The sequence below is a fragment of the Cnephaeus nilssonii genome, assembly GCF_951640355.1.
Source record: "Cnephaeus nilssonii genome assembly, chromosome: X".
Classification (NCBI taxonomy): domain Eukaryota; kingdom Metazoa; phylum Chordata; class Mammalia; order Chiroptera; family Vespertilionidae; genus Cnephaeus; species Cnephaeus nilssonii.
The window spans coordinates 429,207-451,710 of NC_137071.1; the positions used below are offsets into that span (position 1 = coordinate 429,207).

The following is a 22,504-nucleotide window of genomic DNA, read 5'->3' on the forward strand; positions in this document are numbered from 1 at the left end:
TCAAATAGGAATTTCAAAGTGAAACCTGTCTGTTTCATGATGTCCAGTAGGGAGAATTGCAATGAATTCTTATGAAACAAGGGCCTAATCTTCTATTGCATTTCCCTGCCGTACACACGTAACACAGAGCTTGTGCCCAACAGATTAGAGGATCTTAATTGCTCTCAACAGATAAGCTTGGGTTGGCACTGTTTCTGTCCAGTGGTAGAAGCCTCTGTTTAGGCTCATCCAAAATAGACTTCATTCCCAAGTCTCTGCTGGTTCTATGGGCCACAGGCAATGGAATAAAACCTGCTTTGGTCAAGGGACACTGTTGAAAATGCCTGCCATTTTGATGGGGGGAACTCTGGGAAATGGGAATGGAAAGGCTGAAAGTTCCTGAGCCTGGGAGGCCAAGACTGACAGCAAGACTCTTTGGAGATTACTGCAGCTTTTAACACCAACACATTTTTTTATGGAGGGAAAGATATTTATCTTTGGCTACAATTTCAAATTCTCCATTGGAGTGACAGCCAAGGGGAGACCTGCCAAATTCAACATTTTAGGCTGTGTTTTTATTCCCCAAATCCTTGTTGCCCATCTTCTGGCCTTTCAGATAAGTTGCCAAAATCCACCTGGGCCATCAGGGTATGCCGCTTTCTTAATTCCTCCCTTTTACACTCTGACTCTGTGTGTGTGTGTGTGTGTGTGTGTGTGTGTGTGTGCACGCGCGCACGTACGTGAGTGCACATGTGTGTGCATGCTTGTGGGTATGTGCATTAAGCTTTTAACATATCGAGGCAAATGAGGGCATTGTGTCACAGCTTGATGCTTAATGGGGGGGGGGGCTGCACATTACTCCCTGTTTCTGTCTACTCTGATGCCCCTAATCTCCATGACACTCAGTTGCTAGCAGCCACATGGGGCTACTTTTCCAGAAGGTGGCTATGCCTAGAGCTACACTGCTCACAGGTTGCTGCCAAACAGCCAGTGCCAGGGGGAGATGCTCTACCCTTCCTGCCTAATATCGCCACCTCCGTGCCCAACCCCTGCCAATGGCGCTTACCTGTGCCTCTCTCAGGCGGGCAGTCCACAAGGCACATTACCATGGTAAAACCTGATGAGGTCTCACAGAGACCGAACATGGCCTACCTTGGGCAGCTCAGGATCTCCCAAATGCATTTGGCGCCTCGACCTTGGTGTTGTTTTAATGCCAATTAACACCCTGCAGAACACACTTCAAAATCCATTCATCAGCCCTAGCCGGTGTGGCTCAGTGGATAGAGCGTCGGCCTGCAGACCAAAGGGTCGTCCCAGGTTCGATTCCGGTCAAGGGCACATGCCGCGGCTGCAGGCTCCTCCCTGGCCTGGGCCCTGGTCAGGGAGTGTGCAGAAGGCAACCAATCGATGTGTCTCTCTCACATCGATGTTTCTCTCTGTCTTTCCCTCTCTCTTCCACCTTCCCTAAAAATCAGTGGAAAATATTCTCGGGTGAGGATTTCAAAAACAAAAACAAAACAAAACAACATTCATCAGGTGTGCTCTCATTCTTATAATCAAGAACATCTCCCCAGAGCGGACACCTGGAGTTCTTGGCTTGGTATTCTGGGAAAGTCTGATGGACCTTGGAACTGCCTGTGCTGGTGAAGGACAAAGGGGTCACCTTGTGGGGTCTGAGACCCTCCTAAGAACTCTGAAAAAATGGATACTGTTCAGAGGGAACTTTCTTTTTACCATACTCTTGATGCAGAGAATTTACTACTAAGAGTGGCTTTTTATTTATTTATTTTTAATCCTCACCCAAGGACATGCTTAGAGAGGGAGAAAGAGAGTAGGGGGGGGGGGAGAGAAAGAGAGAGAGAGAGAGAGAGAGAGAGAGAATTGAACTTGAAACCCAGGTATGTGCCCTGACTGGGAATGGAACCAGCAACCTTTTGGTGCACAGGATGACGCTCAACCAACTGAGACACTCCGGCCAGATGAAGAGTAGTTTTAATTTCAGATTTCTTATAAGCAGTAGATCAACTTTTCTTTGCTTGGATTTAGTGAAGAGTTTTGCTTATTTAATGGAATTTTATCATGATACATATACAATCATACCAAAGACGTATATATCAGTGTAGCTTGAGAACATGGTATGTGACACAATCCACTGGCATCCACAGAGTGAGTGGGAAGGAAGAGAATGAGCATTTGTTGCATGGACATCTTGTGACAGGAGCTGGGCTACATTAATCATTTCATTGTATCGCTCCAACGACCATGTTAGGTAGGAGTAATCGGTCTTATTTTATAGATTTGTTCACTCATTTATTCATGTCAGGCAGTTCGCTATGTGCTAGGGCCCCAGTGATGAAAACAAGATGGGTACAGGTCCCGCCCACCGGGAACTTATAAGCAGAAGTGCTCACAAGTGCTAAGGAGTAGCCCAATATTATCCATAAGCTCTACTAAGCAATAGCACAGCGCCAAGCACTTGATTCCAAAGCACATGCATCGCCTACAATGTAAAGCTTGAGGCCCCCTCCCTCTCTTTTTGATGTTTCTGAATTGAAAAACTTCCACAGTTTGATTCAGCTTGTAGGAGAATCTAGTTTTAGTGATTTAACAATGAAGAAAAATCGCATCTAAGTTTAACTTTAGGGAGGCCTGCAGCATTAAAAGTTTGTTCTGGGCTTTCTACCTTTCAAAAGAAAAATAAAGATGATTTAGAAGAATATAGATGCTAAAGCCCAAGGCAGACACAATACAAGGCAGAGAACCAAGAAGTTGTGTCCTAGAGAAGAACTTAAGTGTTGAAGAACAGAGACAGTTAGACAGAGAGCTGCACTGAAGTAAAGACATGCACGGAAGGGTCGTACTGACATACTGAAACATGAAAACATAAATCCAATAAACATTTGGAATATATATGATGCTTAAGGTTTGTTATTACTTAGGAGTCTTCATCAATGTTATCACAGCTACTGATAGAGATAGCTATTATGAGCCCAATTTCCTAAGTAGAAATAACTCATGAATAAACCCAAAGAATCAGTTATGAAGTGGCAATGCTGGGATTTGAACCCAGGTTTCTCAACTCCTAGTCTAAGCCCAGTGCCCTTTTACTGCATTTCAGTTGCTGGAAAAAGAGAAAGGCTCAGGAATCGATCAAGAGGATTGACAAATAGAGATAGAGAGAGGGGGGATGCAGAAACAGAGGGACAAAGACTCCTGGCACGTGTTTACAGGCACTATTATTCAAACTTGATGGTGGTTTAGACTTCTCATAAGCAGTAGGCCAACTTCCTTACGCCTGGATTTAGTGAATAGTTTTGCTTATTTAACATAATTTTATAAAAGTTCACAATCACAACAAGAACTGTACATTAGTGTGGCTTGAGAATATAATATACAACCCATTTGTAGAAAAAGAAACCAGCCATATTTCCATTCTTAATGAGTGGGGATTGATGTAGGTAGAGCTGAATGGAACCACATATGACCTGCTATATGTGAAGGAGATCACATGTGGGCATGCATGTGCTTGTGTTGTACCTTCAAACGCAGGTCTTCTTTCAGAATGTTCTATCGTCACTATTATGGGGTCATTATTCTCTCCCCTCGCTATGTGAGACTTTTTTCATTATACTTCATCTAATTTTTAGGGACTGATGAGAAAGGCAGCTCACAATAGCCATTTCCTCTGGACATCTCATGATTTATAGCTGGAGAAAGGTACTCTTGGATCCCAGTTGGAAAGCATGATTAAGTGTACTCGCTGTCTAGTAGAGTATCCTGGGTACATGAGTACTAGGGCTGTTTTCAGTTTTTAATTTTCAGATGAATATGAAGCAATCGGATATAGTTCAGATGAGAAAAACAAACACAATTAAACACTTGGAACTTGAGAGTCATGAGGAAAGACCTGGATTCTCTTAGAGAAGGAAGGAGGTCATTTTAAGGATATAAAAGTGATGGCAATCAGCTCTTATCCACATACTTTGGAAGAGATAACTATCCAACCAGTCGTAGAAGGAAATTTAAGAAATAACACAATGAAGCCGGTTGTATACTAGACCAAACTTGTAAAATACTGTATATTACTCTCATTGAAAGAACAGTGAAAATGAAAATATCCATGCCTACCTTTATGTGATATTTTGAGAATTAGCACAGTGTCCAACACAAGCAGGCACTTAATAAATGTCAGTTTTCTTTCTCTTTCCTTGAAAAAATTCAAGTCCTAAGATGGTATATTTTTTTCCCTGGGCAAGGGGTTGGCAAAGTACAGCCCGTGGGCCGAATCTAGCCTGTTGTTTTTTTTTTTAAATGGTTTACTGGAACACAGCCACGTCCATTCATGTCCATATTATCTAGATAGGTTGTTGTAGAGCTACAGCGGCAGAGTTAAGTAGTTGTGACTGAGACCTTATAATCAGCATAGCTGAAAGTATTTACTCTCTGGTCCTTTAGAGAAAAAGTTTGCAGCCTCTGCTCGGGGAGAAAGACCAGCATGAAGGAGCTGTTTGGCGACTTCTAGCAATAGGATTTGATTGTCTTGTATAAGGGGCAGTTGGCTGTGAGAATTAGAATGAATAAAGAGTCAAGGCCATCTGCACTGATTATGGAGATGTCACTAAGGTGGTGTTAGCTGCTTTTCTTTGGCTCCACTGGGATTACTATAGGTGTCGGCATCAGTGAAGGTCAGTAATGTTTATGCGGATCAAGTACGCGCACTGAGGAGCACTGACCACGCCAGATTTACTGCCCAACTAAACGTTCGCATGATATCACTCGTATGTTTCCTATCCTGGAATCAAGTGTATTTTAGAAGTGGAAGGTATGAGGTTGACAGTTTGGGCCTTTCTCTCCCTTGGGAGTTGGCCTTGACCTTTTCAGGAGGTGAAACTTCTCAACCAAATAAAACAGGCCGAACAGAGAGCAACACCTGGCCCATTTTTCTTCAGTAGATGAGCCTTGAAATGGAAGAAAAGATTCCCTTTTATGTTTTGGCCTCCTTCCTGATCCTTTACTCACAAGTGCATGATAAGATCAGGTCCGAGAGTCACAATGCATGCTGTTTTTGTGCCGTCATAAGCTCCCCCCTCCAAAAGCAGGCAGATTTGATTCTTTCTAACTGGTGGGCTCTGGTTTCAAAGGCCCTGAACTCCAGGCTGCTACTGAAAAGTCCTGACATGTCAAAGGGAAGCATCTTCAGTGGGAACAAAGCAACTCAAAGCGTCTGTTCTGCTCGTACTCAGCCTTGAAAATGAAAACAAAAGCAAGGCAAGGGCAAGGCCAACCAATCACCCCCGAGACACAGAAGCTCAGCAGCTAACTTCCCAGCAGCCCCCCGCACTCACCTCTCAGTGATATTCTTAGCAGTCTGTAGGAACCGCGCATGATCATTCTCCTTCAGCGAGTGTTCCGCTTGGGAGATGAGGGATGCCGACCGCTCAATGCACTGCTTGCAGTTTGCAATCTGCTGAGCCAGCTTGCGAAGCCTCATCACCTTGAACGGAAGCACGGAGAGCGTTACACGAGTGTCCTCGTGTCGTGCAAGTGCATCGGGCTGCGCCCTTCTGATGCGCGGATTTTGTTGTGTGTAAGTCATCCTTCAACCCAAGTTCCAAGAGTAGGCTCGGGGAGATAGGGAAGTATGGCAATCTGGTATGGGACTCCGCTCTTAGATAGTCTTTATCTCCTTGGAGAAGTGTTGCTAATTTGTTTGATGAAGAAACACTGACTTGCGAATTGCCTCCCTGTTGATGGGGGAAAGGTGTGGCTCAGTGGTAAGCTCCAGAGGGTCACCGGGCCTCTTCCCTGGACCACTACACACAATTACTGTAAGATCGCAGAGAATGCTGGAACTGTGTCTTCGTTTTCAGCTTTGCCATCAAGAAAATAAAACATCTCTGTAGGCACAAATGTGTGACTTAAGGAAAAGCCATTTTGTAAGAAGTTCTTTGCAACCCATGTTATAAAACTGTGATCTAAAAACATTAGGTATTCCTATTTCCCCACACTATCTAAAACTCACGTGTTAAATGAACAGAAAGGGAGCATTTTTTCCATTGATTAATATTTTTCCTGTTGAGCAGATGAGAGAAAGCCAAAAAAAGCACAGCTGGGCCATTTCCCCTCCCTGGGAACGTCATTTCCAGGCACTTTGTGCTTACTTGATAACTAAGAACTATTTTGATAAGCATTTCCCAGTCGGGATAAAAACGCATGCTTGGTTCCAGCCTTCATTCCAACCCCTGATTCTGTCTTACTTGAAAAGGACCCTCAAACGTAATTGACCATAACCTCGGGGGCAGGCCAAGATAAGTCCACGGTAACCCACTTGACCGTTGGCTCTGGCGTTTGAAATGTGCTGCGAGATGAAGCCCCCTGGCCAGAAGCCAAGATAAAATTAGACTGCTAATTGGAATTGCCATGTGCCTAGTGCCCCCATCCACCCAGCCTGGGACAGGTCTTGGCTGGCTTTATGATCATTCCGGAATGGAAAACAGCCCTGGGTGAAAGGGTAGGGAGGAGGCCAGTTCATCTGTCTTCCAGACAAGGCTGGCTCGGGCTCCCTCCAGAATTCCTGCTAACTCCAAGAAATTCCTTCTTTCTCCAAGTCATCATTATCATCCCCGTGCAAGTCTAATCGAAGAAAAGGAAGGAAGGAGATGTCAGAGCTGGAGGCCTCAGAGGAACGTCCAATTCCAGCTCCGTCGTACTACAGAAAACAGAGGAAATGAATGCTGAATTGAGAGGCAGCAGCCACATGATTTCAGGCCAGAGTGAGAAAAGTTCTTGAAAGTAAAGATTTAAAGAAAGAAGTGTCAAAACTTTGGGGCAAACAATATGTGATCTTAAGTCTGGTAAAAGACTTCACTCATTATAATTATAGTGGCCACCTGCAGTAGATTAACTGTGTTCATTAGTTGAATGCAAGAACACTTATTTTACACCAGTAGAATTGAGCTTCTAACATCATTATATCCAGAGGTAAAGCTAAGAAAGGCAGAGTCCAGTTCAAGATATGAGAACATGTCCATAAGAAAATGGCAGAAGAAGGAAAAATGACTTCAAGTCCCTAGAATAAAGCAAGTACATGGAATATTTAATTATACGACATAAAGAATGCTTTCAATTATATGGCAGAATTGAAGATGTTTAATACAATTCTAACAAAAGAAAAATAAAGTCAAAATATTCCCTTAGAATAACTTCATGTCAATCACTTATCCTTTTGGCATGCCTATTAGTGACCACACAGTTCACACATGTAACAATGCTTGAACTCCATTTTCTTCTTTCTTTTCTCCAGTCATGATACCGGAAATTAAAAGTGACATACGTGGAAAAGAAAAGAAGCCTTAAGTCATGCATAAGTTGAAGCAAGCCAAAATGAGAGCCTCCTTTGAAAATATGGGAATGTTTTACAGAAAACAATTGTTGGCATAATTTTAATTTTAGTTCAGTGTACAATTCCATCCAATAGACCAGATTGGAACTTCTCAAACCCAGTGCGCACAAGAATCAGCTGGGGATTTTTTTAAAGGAAAAATGAGTTGTTTGCAGTCACTTTCCAATATCCTAGGTAAGGGGCTGTAATTGGCAGAGCAGCAGGAATCAGCATTTTAACAAGCAATGAATGCCTTTGGAACTGTAGGTGATAAATCATTAGTATGCTCAGGACTAGCATTAAAAAAAAAAACTAAATAGAAGAGGAGAGGGGAGGAGAAAAAAAGTAGCAGAGTGCATTTCCGGTAGAAAGGGCAAGTTATGTCTTAGAAAACCTTTTTCGTTATTGCGTGTCTGTGCTGAACTTGAGGTCATATGTATCTCTTACTATAGGTTTCGTTTTAAAAAAGGAAAGAGAAAACCATTGCTCTAAGTTGGGTATTCACAAACTACGGTCTGTGAGACATAGCCAGCACGAACCCTATTTGTATAAGTAAACTTTTATTGGCACCCTGCCACATTCATTCATTCATGAATCATCTATGGCTGACTTCACACTACAACTTTGGGCAGAGGTGAGCTGTTGCAACGGAGACCATATGGCAAAGCCTAAAATCGCTATCATCTGGCTTGAACCTTTACAAAAAAAGCTTGCCGACTTAAATGATTCTGATCAGGAGGCACCGATTTGCGCCACACTCAGTGAAACCCTATCCTACATGGTACAGCACTTCAGAAGCAGACACTGAGCATTTAGCAAAAATACAAATTTCTTCATTATAAAACACTTTTTAATGTATTATTTGAAAAATCTGACAAAACGAAATACGATTTTGTAAAAAAAAAAAAAAAGATTTTTATTGGTTTTTAGAGAAAGTGGAAGGGAGAGGGACAGAGACATTGATGGGAGAGAGAAATATTGATCAGCTGCCTCCTGCATGCCCTCCACTGGGGATTGAACCTGCAACCCAGGCATGTGCCCTGACTGGGAATTGAACCGGCAACCTATTGGTGCATGGGATGACACCCAACCAACTGAGCCACCCTGGCCAGGGTGAAAATTTTTAAAAGAAATAACTGGATACTGATACATAAGATTCTGTCTGTTGGAATGTCCTTTTAGTGGGGACATAGACCTATTTATGTCATTTTATTGGTTGTTTATTATTACCTGAAGTATGCTTTTAAAAGCAGTCCTTTATTTTTCTTTAAATGTATTTTAAATGCTTATATATGTGTGTAGGATTCCTATTCCAATATTGCTATGGCCAAATAATGGATCCTCAATTGACACAAGTATTTGAACCGACAATGAAGTCCGTACTCAGCATTTCTGTAAGGCTTCAGAAAAGCCTGAGCATTTAGTCCAAGTTAATCATTTTCCATTTTGCAGATTTAGAGTACATAAAAGCAGGGAAGAGAAGGACCCTTTTTCTCTTTAGTCGCGACCTTCTATCTTAGATCTGTGTGTGAACATAAAATGCATGTTCTGCTTAATCTGGAATTTTCCATCAGCTTTTCATGTGTTGATATGAAATGTATCCCCTACTACTGAAGAAATAAGACAATTCTTTCCCAGGGTGTCTCATGGCTCGAGACTCTCATACAGTTCATATGAGTATAAAGGCTGTCGAGCTATTTATTTCAAAGAATGCACGATGTTCTAAGAGCAGGAATGACCAGTATGTACTAATGTGCAACCACATCGCCAGCTTGGCAACCTCCCCGGTGCGAGGATTTGTGGTGTGCTTGTTCCCACCAGGTCTAATGGCTTTGTGATTGGCAGCAGAGATGATGGAGGCACTCACAGAGGAGATGAAATTCACCTTTGTGGTCTCCGCCATTCCGCCAGTTCGATCTCCGGCTACCCAATTCCAAGTGCTGGTCAGAGGACCCCATTGTCCCTTCTCTAGATTCAGTGTCCTCAGACTGTCCAGCCACCGCCCTGGGCATCCTCACTGGGCACCAAATCCATACTCACCCTCTCTGCCCAGCACCTCAGAGTTCCAGGGTGTTGGAGCCCATGTTCTTTTCTTCAAAACCTAACTGATACCACATGCCCTGGCCAGGGACTCAGTCACTGTGAATTCTGGGGTTTGGGTTCAACTAGTCCTTGGTCATGTGCCAAGTAACTCAAGAGAAAGCGGAACCAGGCACTGATCTTTTCCAGGTAACATTTGCTTTCTAATATTTCCTTCTGAGATAACGTCCAAGAGCAAATACGCACTTTTTCAAAAGTGATAACTGTCAGACAGTTTAAAAAGTAATATGATCAACTTTCCTGTACACAGTACCAGCTTTACCAAATCTCAATATTCTGATCATATTAGTGGATTACCTGGGTGATTCCAATGGAATTGTAAGGGTCCTTATAAAAGGACCAGGAGAGTCAGTGTCAGAGAAAGAGACTTGAGGATGGAAGCAAAGGTCAGAATGATATGATGAAGAAGCCATGAGCCAGGGAATGTGCATGGACTCTAAAAGCAGGAAAAGCAAGAAACGGATTCTGCCCTAGAGCCCAATGAGACTGATTTTGAACTTCTGATCTCCAGAAGAACAGATAATAAATCTGTGTTGCTTTAAGCCATCAAGTTGATGGTAATCTGTTACAGCAGCAATAAGAAATGAATATGAGCATTGAGAGCTGGTCCCTGCACACGACTAGGTAAAGGCAACCAATTGCCTTCCATATGCAGATGAATAATTAATTACAGCTGCATTTCAGGAGTCACGTGTCTGAGAACCTGGAAGACGTCAGGTATTAAGAGACATAGACATGGGGTGCATGATGATGGAAGAGGAAATGTACCCTGTAAGGATTCTGGCCTGACACACGGCGCTCTTCTAAGTTGTACAACTTGTATGTGGGGAAAAGAAGCTTCTCAACACAGCTGAGTCAGTCTTTGGCCAGAGAACAACTGCATATTAATTTGTTAATTCACTGTAACAGCTTCAACAACTACTTGCTTTGATTTGACTTCAACTTTTCTGATCACCATCACAATGTATACGTATACGTATTTTTCAATCTATATAGGAAAAGTAATCTAAACATTATATAATATTAGAAGTACCTTTAAAATTCTGTAGAAAACAGAACATAACATTAGCTATTGTAATCTCTGTGTACTACTTAATACTTGCTAATTGGATTTAATGATACATATTTTATTAAAGTATTATGAGCAATAATAAAAGAAATTCATGAATCTGTTGTATCTTGAATGAATGTTTCTATCTTAAATATTTACAACATTGTCTTTTGAGGGTGGCAGAGAAATGAGTAAAATAAAACGGATCATAAGTATATCAAATACTATAAGTAATTTTTTTAAAAGTGATGACTTTAAAGTTACCAACAGTTTCTGAATGAATTTTGAATAAATAAGAAAGTGGTCATAAAGAATATATATAAATGTGTAAAATGCTTTTTGAATATAGGTTACTGTATAACCATAGGTAATTTAAATATGCAAACAATAAAGATTAAAAAGCACAAAAAAACTAAATATACAAACATTAGAAAGAAGTATTATCAACATATCCACAAAGGGGTATCTGATATAGTGAAACTATAGGAGTTTTGCCACCATGAAATCATACATACCTAAATTCCCTCAAGGACATGAGAAAGCACTTCTAGTGTTTACATATGTACTGGTATAAAGTCTGCTTCATTTAAACATTTATTTAATACTGTGTTCATTGCTAGGACATAGCAATACTTATGAAATGAACTTTTCCTCTATGGAACTCACCTTCTCACAGAGAAGAGAGGTGGGAAACAGTGGCTATAATAGACCAGAGCTTCATGCTGCCTCCTGTAGTTGGGTGTGCACAGGAGACCATGGTAATACAAAGAAAGGGGAGGAGAAAAAAATGGCCAAATGAGGGCCTTTGAACTAGGTCTTAAAGACTAACAAGGAGATTATAGAAAATATAGAACAAGGAGATACTCTATATTTCTTAAGCTACTTAAGTGCATGGAAGTATATTTTCTCCAGCTAGAGAATATGAAATCTTCTGCCCTAGAAATCATACCTTCCCTTCTTTGATCTTGGTTCCAATAATTTGTCTTCTTTGCTGAATGATCTCAATAAGAAGATCACACTCCTCCATCAATTTGGCTTCTTGACGTGATGCATTGACCTACAGGATAGATAAAATGGTAAGCATTAATTTGGCCTTTGTTTTTAAGTAAATGCTCTTTTTAGTGGAGACTAGTATGTTTTTGGTAATTGCTGAAAAGATATTTAAATTTTAACTCTTCTAATGTGCAGGGAAGACAAACTTAAGGACTTACATGTTCACTCCCCATCTTGCATTCCTGGAAAAAATTACTATCCAATGATAGCAGTCTTTCTCCTAAGCCAGACTCAGCCTCAAAATCTCTTAACACAACATGTACATAGCTATTACCATTTAGTTAGAAATTGACACTTGAAATATATTTGCAATGCCTGCTTTTATATTTTGAATGAAAGTACAATTTTAGCCTGTCAACCAAAAGTAAGCTTAAAAAATGAATATTAGTCATTTATGGAGGACAGATTACTATCAATGTCTTTTGGACAAATTTTCCAAAAGCAAGGTAGCAAGGTTAAATCACATTCATTTAACTTTTCTCTTATGCACAGATATCAACTTTGTATTTAATCACTAAACATTTTTTTAAAAACCAGGATAGCTAAATATTTTATTAATCTTATGACATAATTTTAAATCTTACTTCTGTTACACTTCTGAAAGACCGAGGTTCTACAATGAAAGCATGTCATTCTCCTGGAAAGGTAGATCATTATAGAATGGCTTGTATTTGAAGTTTTGAAGACTCATTGTATGCAGGGAGGGTTAGGATTAGCTCATTCTTGGCAACTGGGCTTGGGAAATACTCCGCACATGCTGTTTCCTCCATCTCATGACAATTCCAAAATGCTTATTCACCGAGACCAAGAAACCACAGCTGTGGGAAATGGAGATAGCATGCGTGCGTTTTATGATTTCAACACAGTGCAGGACAAGCTGCAGTGTTACAAAGAATGGCAACAGCATTGATTACTCTAGCACATCTCCGAAGGAGACCTGGCCCAGCCATTAAGCCCTTTTGATTTGGGATACTTTATTTAACTGAAGTAATTTCATTCTCTATGAATGAGATAAACTGGAAGTAGGGTCAGGAGTTCAGGATACAAATCCATTGGTGGCTGTTCACAGAAATCATGTCCTGTTTCCAGAGGCGAGGATTCCTTGACTTTTATTCCTGATCATTATAAGACACAGTAGAGAGACTACTCAAGACGTCTTCTTATTCAGAAGGTGATGGTCACTGCCCATTCGCAGCAAACCACCAGACCATGTCCTCTGTCAGATTAGCACATAGATATGCTTGCTGAATGATTAATAACAAAAGAAAAAAATTTAAAAAATGCACTGATGGACAAGTACAGAAAGTGGAACTCAGGCTAGTATTTCAAAAAAGTTAATCATTGTGCTCAATTTCCCTTACTTATTACTTTTCTGTCATCGTTTTATGTTCTCTTCAAACTCCCCTATTCTCAAAGAAATTTCTAGTCTTCCCTTTTGACCTCAAACTCAAATTAATAACTGACTACAGCCGAGAATTTGTGGGAAGTAGCACCCTACACTTGAAAAGTAAAAATGAGCCCTGAGAAGTAAGTTGTATTTGAGCAAGGTAAATCTAATAGGAAAGGATGCAAGCTCGGTAAGGGAAGGGATCTGTATTAAATGAGGCATCTATCTCAAGCACCCACAGCCATATCTAGCACAGAATAGGCATTAAAAAACTATCTGTTGAATGAATGGATAGTGAAAATGATCTTCCAAGAAGAGACAAGGTAAAATGCAATTAAGTAAGTAGCTATCATGATATACTGCAAGCACTCAATATGCAGGTATTAGATTTATTAGTTTTCTAGGATTGTGTAGACACAAAATTATGTCCTAAGGATTTTTTGGCAGGGGGAGGAGGATAGGCCATTGACTTTCTTTTATAGCCTTATTGACATATATTCCACATACCATAAAATTCATCAATTTATAAAGTGTATAGTTTTGTGGTTTTTAGTATATTCAGAGTTGTACAACCATCATCACAATAGAGTTTTAGAACATTTTCAACATTCCCAAAAGAAATCCCATAACCATTAGCAAAAACTCCACATTCTCACTACCCACCTCCCTTCAGGCTTACAGAACCACTAATCTACATTTTATCTCTTTATGGATTTGCCTGTTCTGGACATTTCATGTAAATGGAATAAAATAATACATGATGTTTTATGTCTGGCTTATTCACTTAGCATCATGTTTTCAAAATTCTTTTATGTTGTAGCATGTGTCAATTCTTCATTTTTTACTAGAGGCCCGTGTGTGTGTGTGTGTGTGTGTGTGTGTGTGTCCCTCAGCCCAGCCTGCACCCGCTCCAATCTGGGACCCCTCGAGGGATGTCCGACTGCCCATTTAGGCTCACAATCCAGGACTGCTGGATTGCTCTTAACCATTTCTGCCTGCCAGCCTGATCAACTCCTAACCACTCCCCTGCCAGCCTGTACAATTCGTAACTGCTCCCCTGCTGGACCGATTCCCCCTAACTGCCCTCCCCTGAAGGCCTGGTCACCCCCAACTGCCCTCCCCTGAAGACCTGGTCACCCCTAACTGCCCTCCTCTGCAGGCCTGATTGCCCCCAACTGCCCTCCCTTGCAGGCCTGGACCCTTCCAACTGCCCTCCCCTGCTGGCCTGATCACACACAACTGCCCTCCCCTGCCAGCCATCTTGTGGTGGCCATCTTTGACCACATGGGGGCAACCATCTTGTGTGTTGGAGTGATGGTCAATTTACATATTACCTCTTTATTATATAGGATGCCGAATAATATTCCATTTTAGAGCTATACCGTATTTTGGTTATCCATTCTTTATTATGTGGACTTTTGGATTTTTCTTTTTTTTGTTGTTACTATAAATACAATTGCTATGAACATTAATGTATAAATTTTTCTGTGCACATCTATAATAATAAAAGCATAATATGCTAATTAGACCAGACATCCTTCCGAACGACCTTCCGGACAAAGCCAGGGCTGCGAGGGAAGCCCAGGTCCTGGGTGCCAGAGGGAAACTGCTATCTAGTGCATAGCATAGTAGATACCTACTATCTAGTGCAGCAGTTGCCAACTGGTGGTCCGCGGACCACTGGTGGTCCGTGAGGTCCAAAAGGTTGGCAACCGCTGATCTAGTGTGTCCACAATCATTCTAAGTATTTGGGGGCAGGAAGGGTAGAACGGGTAGGGAAATTATATAAGTGAGAAACAGAAGTTGCAGCTGGGGGAAGGAAGGCCTACTCTTGCATGAATTTCATGCATCAGGCCTCTAGTATGTATATATTCTTCTTGAGTATAGGAGTGGGATTACTGGGTCACATGTCAACTCTATGTTTAGCTTGAGGAACTGCCAAACTGTTTTCCAAAGTGTCTGCATCATATTATATTCCAACAAGAATATCTGAGGCTTCCAATTTCTCCATATCCTTGTCAACACTTGCTATTGTCTTTTTAAATTTATCCTAGTGGGTATGGAGTGGTATCTCATTGTGGTTTTGATTTGCATTTTCCTGATAGCTAATAATGTTGAATATCTTTTCATGTGTTTATTGGCCATTTGTACATCTGATTTGGAAATATGACTATCAGATCCTTTGCTCTTTAATTGGGTCATTTGTCTTCTAATTATTGAATTATATTATTTATTTATATATTCATCAAGTTCCTTACCAGGTATGTGATATGCAAATATTTTCTCCCATTCTGTGGTTTGACTTTTTATTTTCTTGTTGGTGTCCTTTGAAGCACAAAAGTTTTTATCTTGATTAAGTCCATCTTACCTATTTTTCTATTGTCACTTGTGCTTTTTAAAATATGTTTTCTAAATGATTTTTAGAGAGAGAGGAAAGGAGAGGGAAAGAGATATAGAAACATCAATAAGAGAGAAACATCATGGATCAGCAGCCTCCTGCATGCCCCCTACTGCGGATCAAGCCTGCAACCCAGGCATGTGCCCCAACTGGGAATTAAACCAGTGACCTCTTGGTTCATGGGTCGACATACAACCACTGAGCCACACCAACTGGGCTGTCATTTGTGCTTTTAGTATCATAGATAAGAAACCTAATCCAAGGTCATGAAGATGTATGCCTGTTCTCTTAAAGTTTATCTCTTACATTTAGGTCTATGATTCATTTTGAGTTAAGTTTTATATGTGATGCAAAGTAGGGGTCCAATTTTATTCTTTTACTTATGAATATCCAGGAGTCTAAGCACTATTTATTGAAAAGACTGTTCTTTCCTCCACTGAAGTATCTTAGTACTTCTGTCAAAAATCAATTGACTGTATTATGAGGTCCTCAGGTTTTGATGTTGTTGCTGACATATTCTGTTTTTAAAGATATTCTGGTTTTTACTAAACCTGATGAGACCCCACTAGTAATCCTAGAGTAGGTGCCATGGAATGTGTGGAATACTAGCTCTACTCAGATGATAATATTAGGAAAGGAGTATCTCCACTTCTAAGTTTCCTATTTTATAGAATGAGGTGAATAATATCTACTCTTTCAACCATGTGGGATTATTGTGATAAATACATGAAATAATATGTGAGGAAATACTAACATTATGAAGCCATGGACAAATCTGAGGTAGTATTATCTGCACTGATAAGTAGTTTTGTTAATAAACTACGAGTTGGTTTGGGAACCATTTCACTCTCCAAATCACTGGGATTTGGGTTACTCTATGGAGGAAAATGGTCCCAGTTGCCATTTCAACATGGGTTCAACTTAACCCAAATTCTGACTATCCAATGTTTACAATGGATAGGTTTGTTTTACAAAACAACATGGACTGAGATCTACTTTGTTGAGCCAAATATGTTTTGAGAAAGCTCATACCACAACCACCACTGCCCCAAATTATAAATTCCCAGAAATTTAGAAACATGATCTGCTAATTTTAGGCCAACAATATTCCTTAGATCTTTCAAGGAATATGGCGTTAAACTCTCCTTTGAAACCAGGAAAGTTGAATCTCTTGTTCTACTTTGATGAAGCTTCCAAATTTTATAACTCTAGCATTCTTATATTCCAAAAGGTACAATAAAATCAGTTGAATGCTATCCTATATTTCTCAAATTCTTCTACTGCAAAGCAGCTTTCCATAGTTTTGCTGTTTCATGTCACTTTAAGTGATTGAACTTTATTTCTTAAATGAGCTATATATTAATTAAAATACGGCAGGGTTTATTGGTTACTTGCAGTGTATTCAGGTGTTTCTAGTTTCCCAGTTTGGTTTGGAAGCTGGAAGTCCCTGGTTACGATTTTAGCTTTCATTTCTGATTTGCATCTTTTGATTCAGAAATCATTAAGGCTGACAGAAGTGCACTGAGTAGGACCAATCTAAGGATGAAGAAACGACCCCCAAACCTACTTTTATAGGCCTATACTACCACCTTTGTGTCTTAAGTCTCCCTGGTCCCTAATCCAAAGCCAAGAGTGGAGATAATTAGGAGTGATGGCCAGTAGTAGGTGGGTGACTATCATATACCACCTCTGGACCACAGTGGAAATGGGGCCCTTATCCTTCAGAGCCCTTGACATCATTGGACAAAATATAGCTTAAAATTGAGCTGTTTCCCCATTCCGGGCTCCTCTCTGTTACTTTTTCCCTCATTTCAATTATACTCAGTCACTTTCACCACATCCCGTTTGGGCCTCAGCCATGTGCGCAGCATGCTTCTCCACATCTGGAGTTACAGCTTCCTTTCTCATCTGGAAATGTATCATTAAATCCCCATCATTGTCTTCTAATCCTTAGTACTAACTTCATCTCTTTACAAAATGCCCTAAATTAATTCTTCTGCTGTTATAGCCCATCTCAATTCTTTCAGAATTTATTTCTCCTTTCAGGAGTTATTATGATATCTTTTAAAAGGTATCACCCTAATACCTTTATTGAGGCTGCAAGAGCCATAGCTGATATCAAGCAAGCTCAAGTCATGACTACTCTTAGGAAACACTTGCGGCTTTCACTTTCAAAGAGCTACACACACTATTGATTCTTTCATCTATCCATTCTAATACCAGCAACTGGGTTCTCACAGTCTATCAGACAGCATTCCAAGTACTGGGCATGCAGTGAGGTCCAAGAGACACAACGTTCTCATTATCACAGAGTTTACACATAAGCGTAAAGGAACAGGCTGAACAACTCAATAAATAAATAAAAGTTTCAAATCATGACATGTATAAAGGAAATTAAAGAGGGTAACATACTCTGTTAATGAACATGGCTGAGAGTAGGGTCCTTTTTATTGGTAGAAAAACATTCTCTGACCAGTCTGCCGGGAGATGAAAAGGAACCAGCCAAAAGACGTGGAAAGGGTATTTGTCTGCAGGCAGTCGTGACTCTGCTTTTCTTTCTTGAATTTCTTTGGGTGCCATTGGTTAATAAAACCATACAGGTTTCAGGTGTACAAGTCTAGAATATAACAGTGCCACAGTGCATTGTGCACTCACCACCCCAAGTCAATACGTGTGGCCTTTTCACATGCAGGATGACTTGTTTTTAGGATTTAGGATTATAATCTGTGTGAGAGGTGTGTGTGTGTGTGTGTGTGTGTGTGTGTGTGTGTGTGTGTGTTTCCCTTAAGGGCAATGGTTCAGTGTTAACCAATGTTCCTGGCTACTTTATAGAACATAAGTACCGTGAATAATGAGAATAGTTTGTATTTACCTACTATCTAGTGCAGCGGTTGCCAACCGGTGGTCCATGAGGTCCAAAAGGTTGGCGACCACTGATCTAGTGTGTCCATAATCATTCTAAGTATTTGGGGGCAGGAAGGGTAGAACAGGAAGGGAAATTATATAAGTGAGAAACAGAAGAACAGTGTCTTCTGTTAGCCCTAACCCCTGCCTCCTATTCCTATGGTAATTTTGCTGCTTCTCAGACTATCACGTTCTGACCCTGTTACAGCCCTAATGAAAGAGAAATCAGAAAGCTGAACAATGAAGTGAGCATAGAAGGTCAACACTCATGTCTGACTCTCCTAGCCCTGAGGGCCACTCAGCCTCATTAACGCTCATATCAGATACCAATAATCAGTTGCAGTCCCATGTAAGTTGCCACTGGGTGCACAGCTTATCTGCTTTTTCTAGAAATGCAGTTACACGTGCTCATTCCTCAGATTAATTAATGATAACATAAACAGGTTAGCTATTTTCTCCAGAGCAGTTGGTTAGCAATGCCTAGTAAAGAGTCCCGTTGCTAAGTTTTCCGGTATAATAGTATTACAGCATTTCACAGAAGGGGTGGGGTGAGGCAGACCATTTATTATTTTGTTCTTGTCATACATGTATAAACATTAAAGGGATTTAATTACATACACACACACTAGAAATTGGACTACGTGTCTGTGAAATGTTCTTCAGTCTGTAAACAGTTTCTAAGTATTTCGAAAAACTTGCTCTTTTCATTTGACTTGTATTTTACTGCAAAAGGAGATGTTCAGTGCAGAGGATAAACATCATTAGATTTCAGACATGTGTGGCCTTAACATCTTTGGAAATATTCTATAGAACTCTTAGAAGGAATGAAACATCAATGGGAAAAAGATCTGGCTACTTGGCACAGGGACCGTGAGCTGATTCATATGCATTGTAAAAATCCCCATTAACTCACTTAAGTTAGCCAGCTCTAGATTTTCAGAACAAAACCTTTTAATTCCTCTTGTGAAAAGGATATGCTGACTTGATAGATCACTTCCTATTCATACACAGATGCAAACACTGAAGTGAGCTTGGAGAAGATAATCCCCATGTGCTGGAGAAAGGAAATGGTATTTCAGAGTGAGAAGAGAAGGGCGCTGGCATTGCCTAATTCCAGCCACCATTCACTTTCACTTCCTGGAGAATGGTGCTCCTTTAGCCACACAGCCCAGGAGAGTCCCTACCACACCGGCCCACCTTTACTACACTCTAGAAAGTGTACCATCAAACTGCAACCCCTCTGGTGTAAGAATCCAAACCTTGCTGTCCTTGAGATTACTACCAACAATGGGGCGGGTGGGGGGGGGGTGTTGAAAGACAAATGTTTACTTTACAAATCTGCCTAAAATCAGTCCTCATGGCAAAAGCAATGCTGGACCATGGTTCAAATGAAGGTGACCTTGCGAAAGGTACAAATATAGCAAACAATAACATCAACAGATACCATCTTTGGAAATGTTTTATCTGTTGATGTTATTGTTTCAATTCAATAGCACTTTTCTCTATTGATAAGAATATGTAATTTTCTGTCTGCATACAAATATAAAGGGGTTGGTGTTGTTATATCCCAATAACACTCTTATTTCATATTGTTATATATGTCCATAACAATAACATCATGCTCAAAAAGACAAACACTGGGGGACTTCACTCCACTCTGCCCAGGGCTGGAGCAACTGAAATACAAATGAGCTGCATGTAAGCTAAACGTTTGGCCAGGAAGGTGAGGGGACAGGGAAAACCTGTATTTAAGTGGGCTCTATGCCCTGCCGTGGACCCTGACCAGGTGCAAAGAGAAATATGAGGATCTGAGGGTGCTTTGGGTTTTATTGCCAAAGGCAGCTGAGATGAACATTCCAGACCCTGGGGCAGAAGTGAGACAGAGCTGCCAGAAGGAACAATGAAAGGGACTCTAATACTTGAGTTTGTATATAAAACCGAGCCAAGCAGAACTGAGTAAGAGCAGACTGTATTACTGTAATTCATCTAATATGTTTATATGTAATCTTCACCCTGAAACTCCCTCACACCAAAGTCAAATATTTGTGGACCCAGCTCAAGTAGATGAGAGTGAGAAGAATGGGCAAGTTCCCAGGGTCCCTGTCTTTGGAGAAGAAGCCAAAGTATAGAACAATATTTTAAAATATTTCATATGTGAATTTAATATTGGAAATTTTTGACTAAAACTTTTGAAGTCCAAGAAAGACTTTTCAGAAGAACAAAAACGGAATCCCTTCATCAAATGCTTTTGGTGGGAAGCAGCGGTAGTGGGGGCATGAAAAGAAGCTACATATCCTCCAGCCTTTATCAGAGTAACATGGTGGAAACTTTACATATTGATTAACTATCCAGAGGGTTTTGCTATATTGCTGTGATGAGAACAAAAAATAGTTCCCAGGAACCTCATGATAAATCCTCTTTTCTTGAGGTTTCCAAGATTATGGAGCTTGGATGTTGGATAGGGAGCGAGATGCTATTGAAAATGGCAACACACTGTGGTGAACTGGGCAATAGAAGTCTTCTTAGAAACAAAACACAACTATAACAATACAACTGTCCAACCAGAATGCCACCGCTAATGCCTATAACGTTGAAGCTTCACACAAGAAATTTCTCTCCTGGGAGTAGCACATACAACATGCCCATCCAAGCTGCTGTTGATGTTACCTTTTCAGTAAAACAAAATTGTCAAACAAGGTGAAATAATTTAGTGTGAACAGGGCCAGAGAAGGCAGTAGCTCAGAACTCAGGGTCCTTAAGAAGTCTTCCTTAGCTTGAATGCCAGGTTTTCCTTACGTCCTGTTGTAAGTCCTTGGGCATTTGCCTAAACTACTCATTTCTCACGCTCCTCATTTGCATAATGAAGAAAATACCAACTGTTACCTGGTAGACCAGGTGTTCCCCCAGGGGATATCTGCAATGGCCGGAGACATTTCCAGTTGTCACAAATGGGGGTAGAGCAGAGGGGAGCGAAGGGTGTGTTCTTGGCATCTAGTCGGTAGAAGCCGGAGATGCTGCCAAACATCCAATGATGCTCAGGACAGTCCAGCACACCAGAGAATTATCCAGCCAGTGTAACCCAAATGTCACACGTGCTGAGGTAGGTGGTGAGAACTAAAGGAATTAGTAAATGAAACGCCATTGAAAAATGCTTGGCACGTGGTAATCGACACTAATAAAAGAGAAATATGCAAATTCCGTACCTTCACGACGCCCACCAGCCAATCAGGAGTGAGTATGCAAATTAACCCAACAAATATGGCAGGTTAATTTGCATACAAAGGCGCCGGGTGGCTGGGGGCAGGACGCAGGCATTCCGCACCACCCCAGCCGTTCCGGGCCTCTGGGCAGCGTGGGAAGGCGGAAAGGCGGCTCTGGGCCAGAGTGAAGGCAGAAAGGTGGCTTCGACCAGAGCGAAGGCGGTGCCGGCAGCCAGGGGAAGAAGGCCCATTTTTGCACAAATCTTTGTGCATTGGGCCTCTAGTTACTCAATAAATGCTAACTATCACTATCGCTAACAAACTCTGTTTATTTGGAATGTCCATGTACAAGCAACATGGCAGGTTCTAGGACCAGTCAGCCTGTGTTGATTACTTGGAGACTTTCTAGCAAGAATCAAAACTTCCATCTACAGCTTTCATCAAAATAATGGTTGGGAAGGTATAACATGAGGACTAACTCCAGAATTTAGGGAGTCACTTTCAAATCCCAAATACAATCCTTAAAAGCTCCTTCTTGGTGCAATTGGGGAGAGGGGAAGAACAGAGAAAAGTATCCATGATGAAGAACAGGAGTTGGGAAACTTTGCTGTAAAGGGCTAGATAGTAAATATTTAACTTTGTTGACCATATGGTCCCTGTTGTAACTGCTCAGTGCCTCTGCTGTAGTAAGAAAGCAGCCACCGACAATATGTAATCAAATGGGCGTGGCTGTTCCAATAAAACTTTCTTTATAAAAAGAGGTGACAAGTCACATTTGGCTCTAGGGACCTCGTTTACCAACCTCTAGCATAGAGGAAAAGATTATGGACTTTGTAGCCCAAAAGCTGCAGGTAGAAAAAAATGTGTTGAATTTCTGTGAGAATGTTTCTCATTGGCATACTTTCCATGAAAATATCTGTAGGCTGTCTGGCACATAGTAGGTGCTTGATGAACATTAGTTTTCTTCCTTCAAGGCATGAACAGTTGCAATTACTGCATTCAGAGGATTTCGATTTGAAAATGAAAATACACTTGCAGTATGGTTTTTACT

At 40.9% G+C, this 22,504-nt stretch overlaps 1 protein-coding gene across 4 annotated transcripts in view; it reads right to left on the minus strand.

Annotated features, from left to right (window-relative positions):
• MID1 (midline 1) overlaps nt 1-22,504 on the minus strand; it is a 392,822-nt gene that overhangs the window by 28,901 nt on the left and 341,417 nt on the right. For all 4 annotated transcript variants that reach the window (XM_079765091.1, XM_079765092.1, XM_079765089.1 and 1 more), the window contains 2 exons: nt 11,461-11,568; nt 5,325-5,473 (listed from right to left, as the gene is read on the minus strand). In XM_079765091.1, the coding sequence (XP_079621217.1) occupies nt 5,325-5,473; nt 11,461-11,568 (257 nt within the window). The remainder of the gene's footprint in view (nt 1-5,324; nt 5,474-11,460; nt 11,569-22,504) is intronic.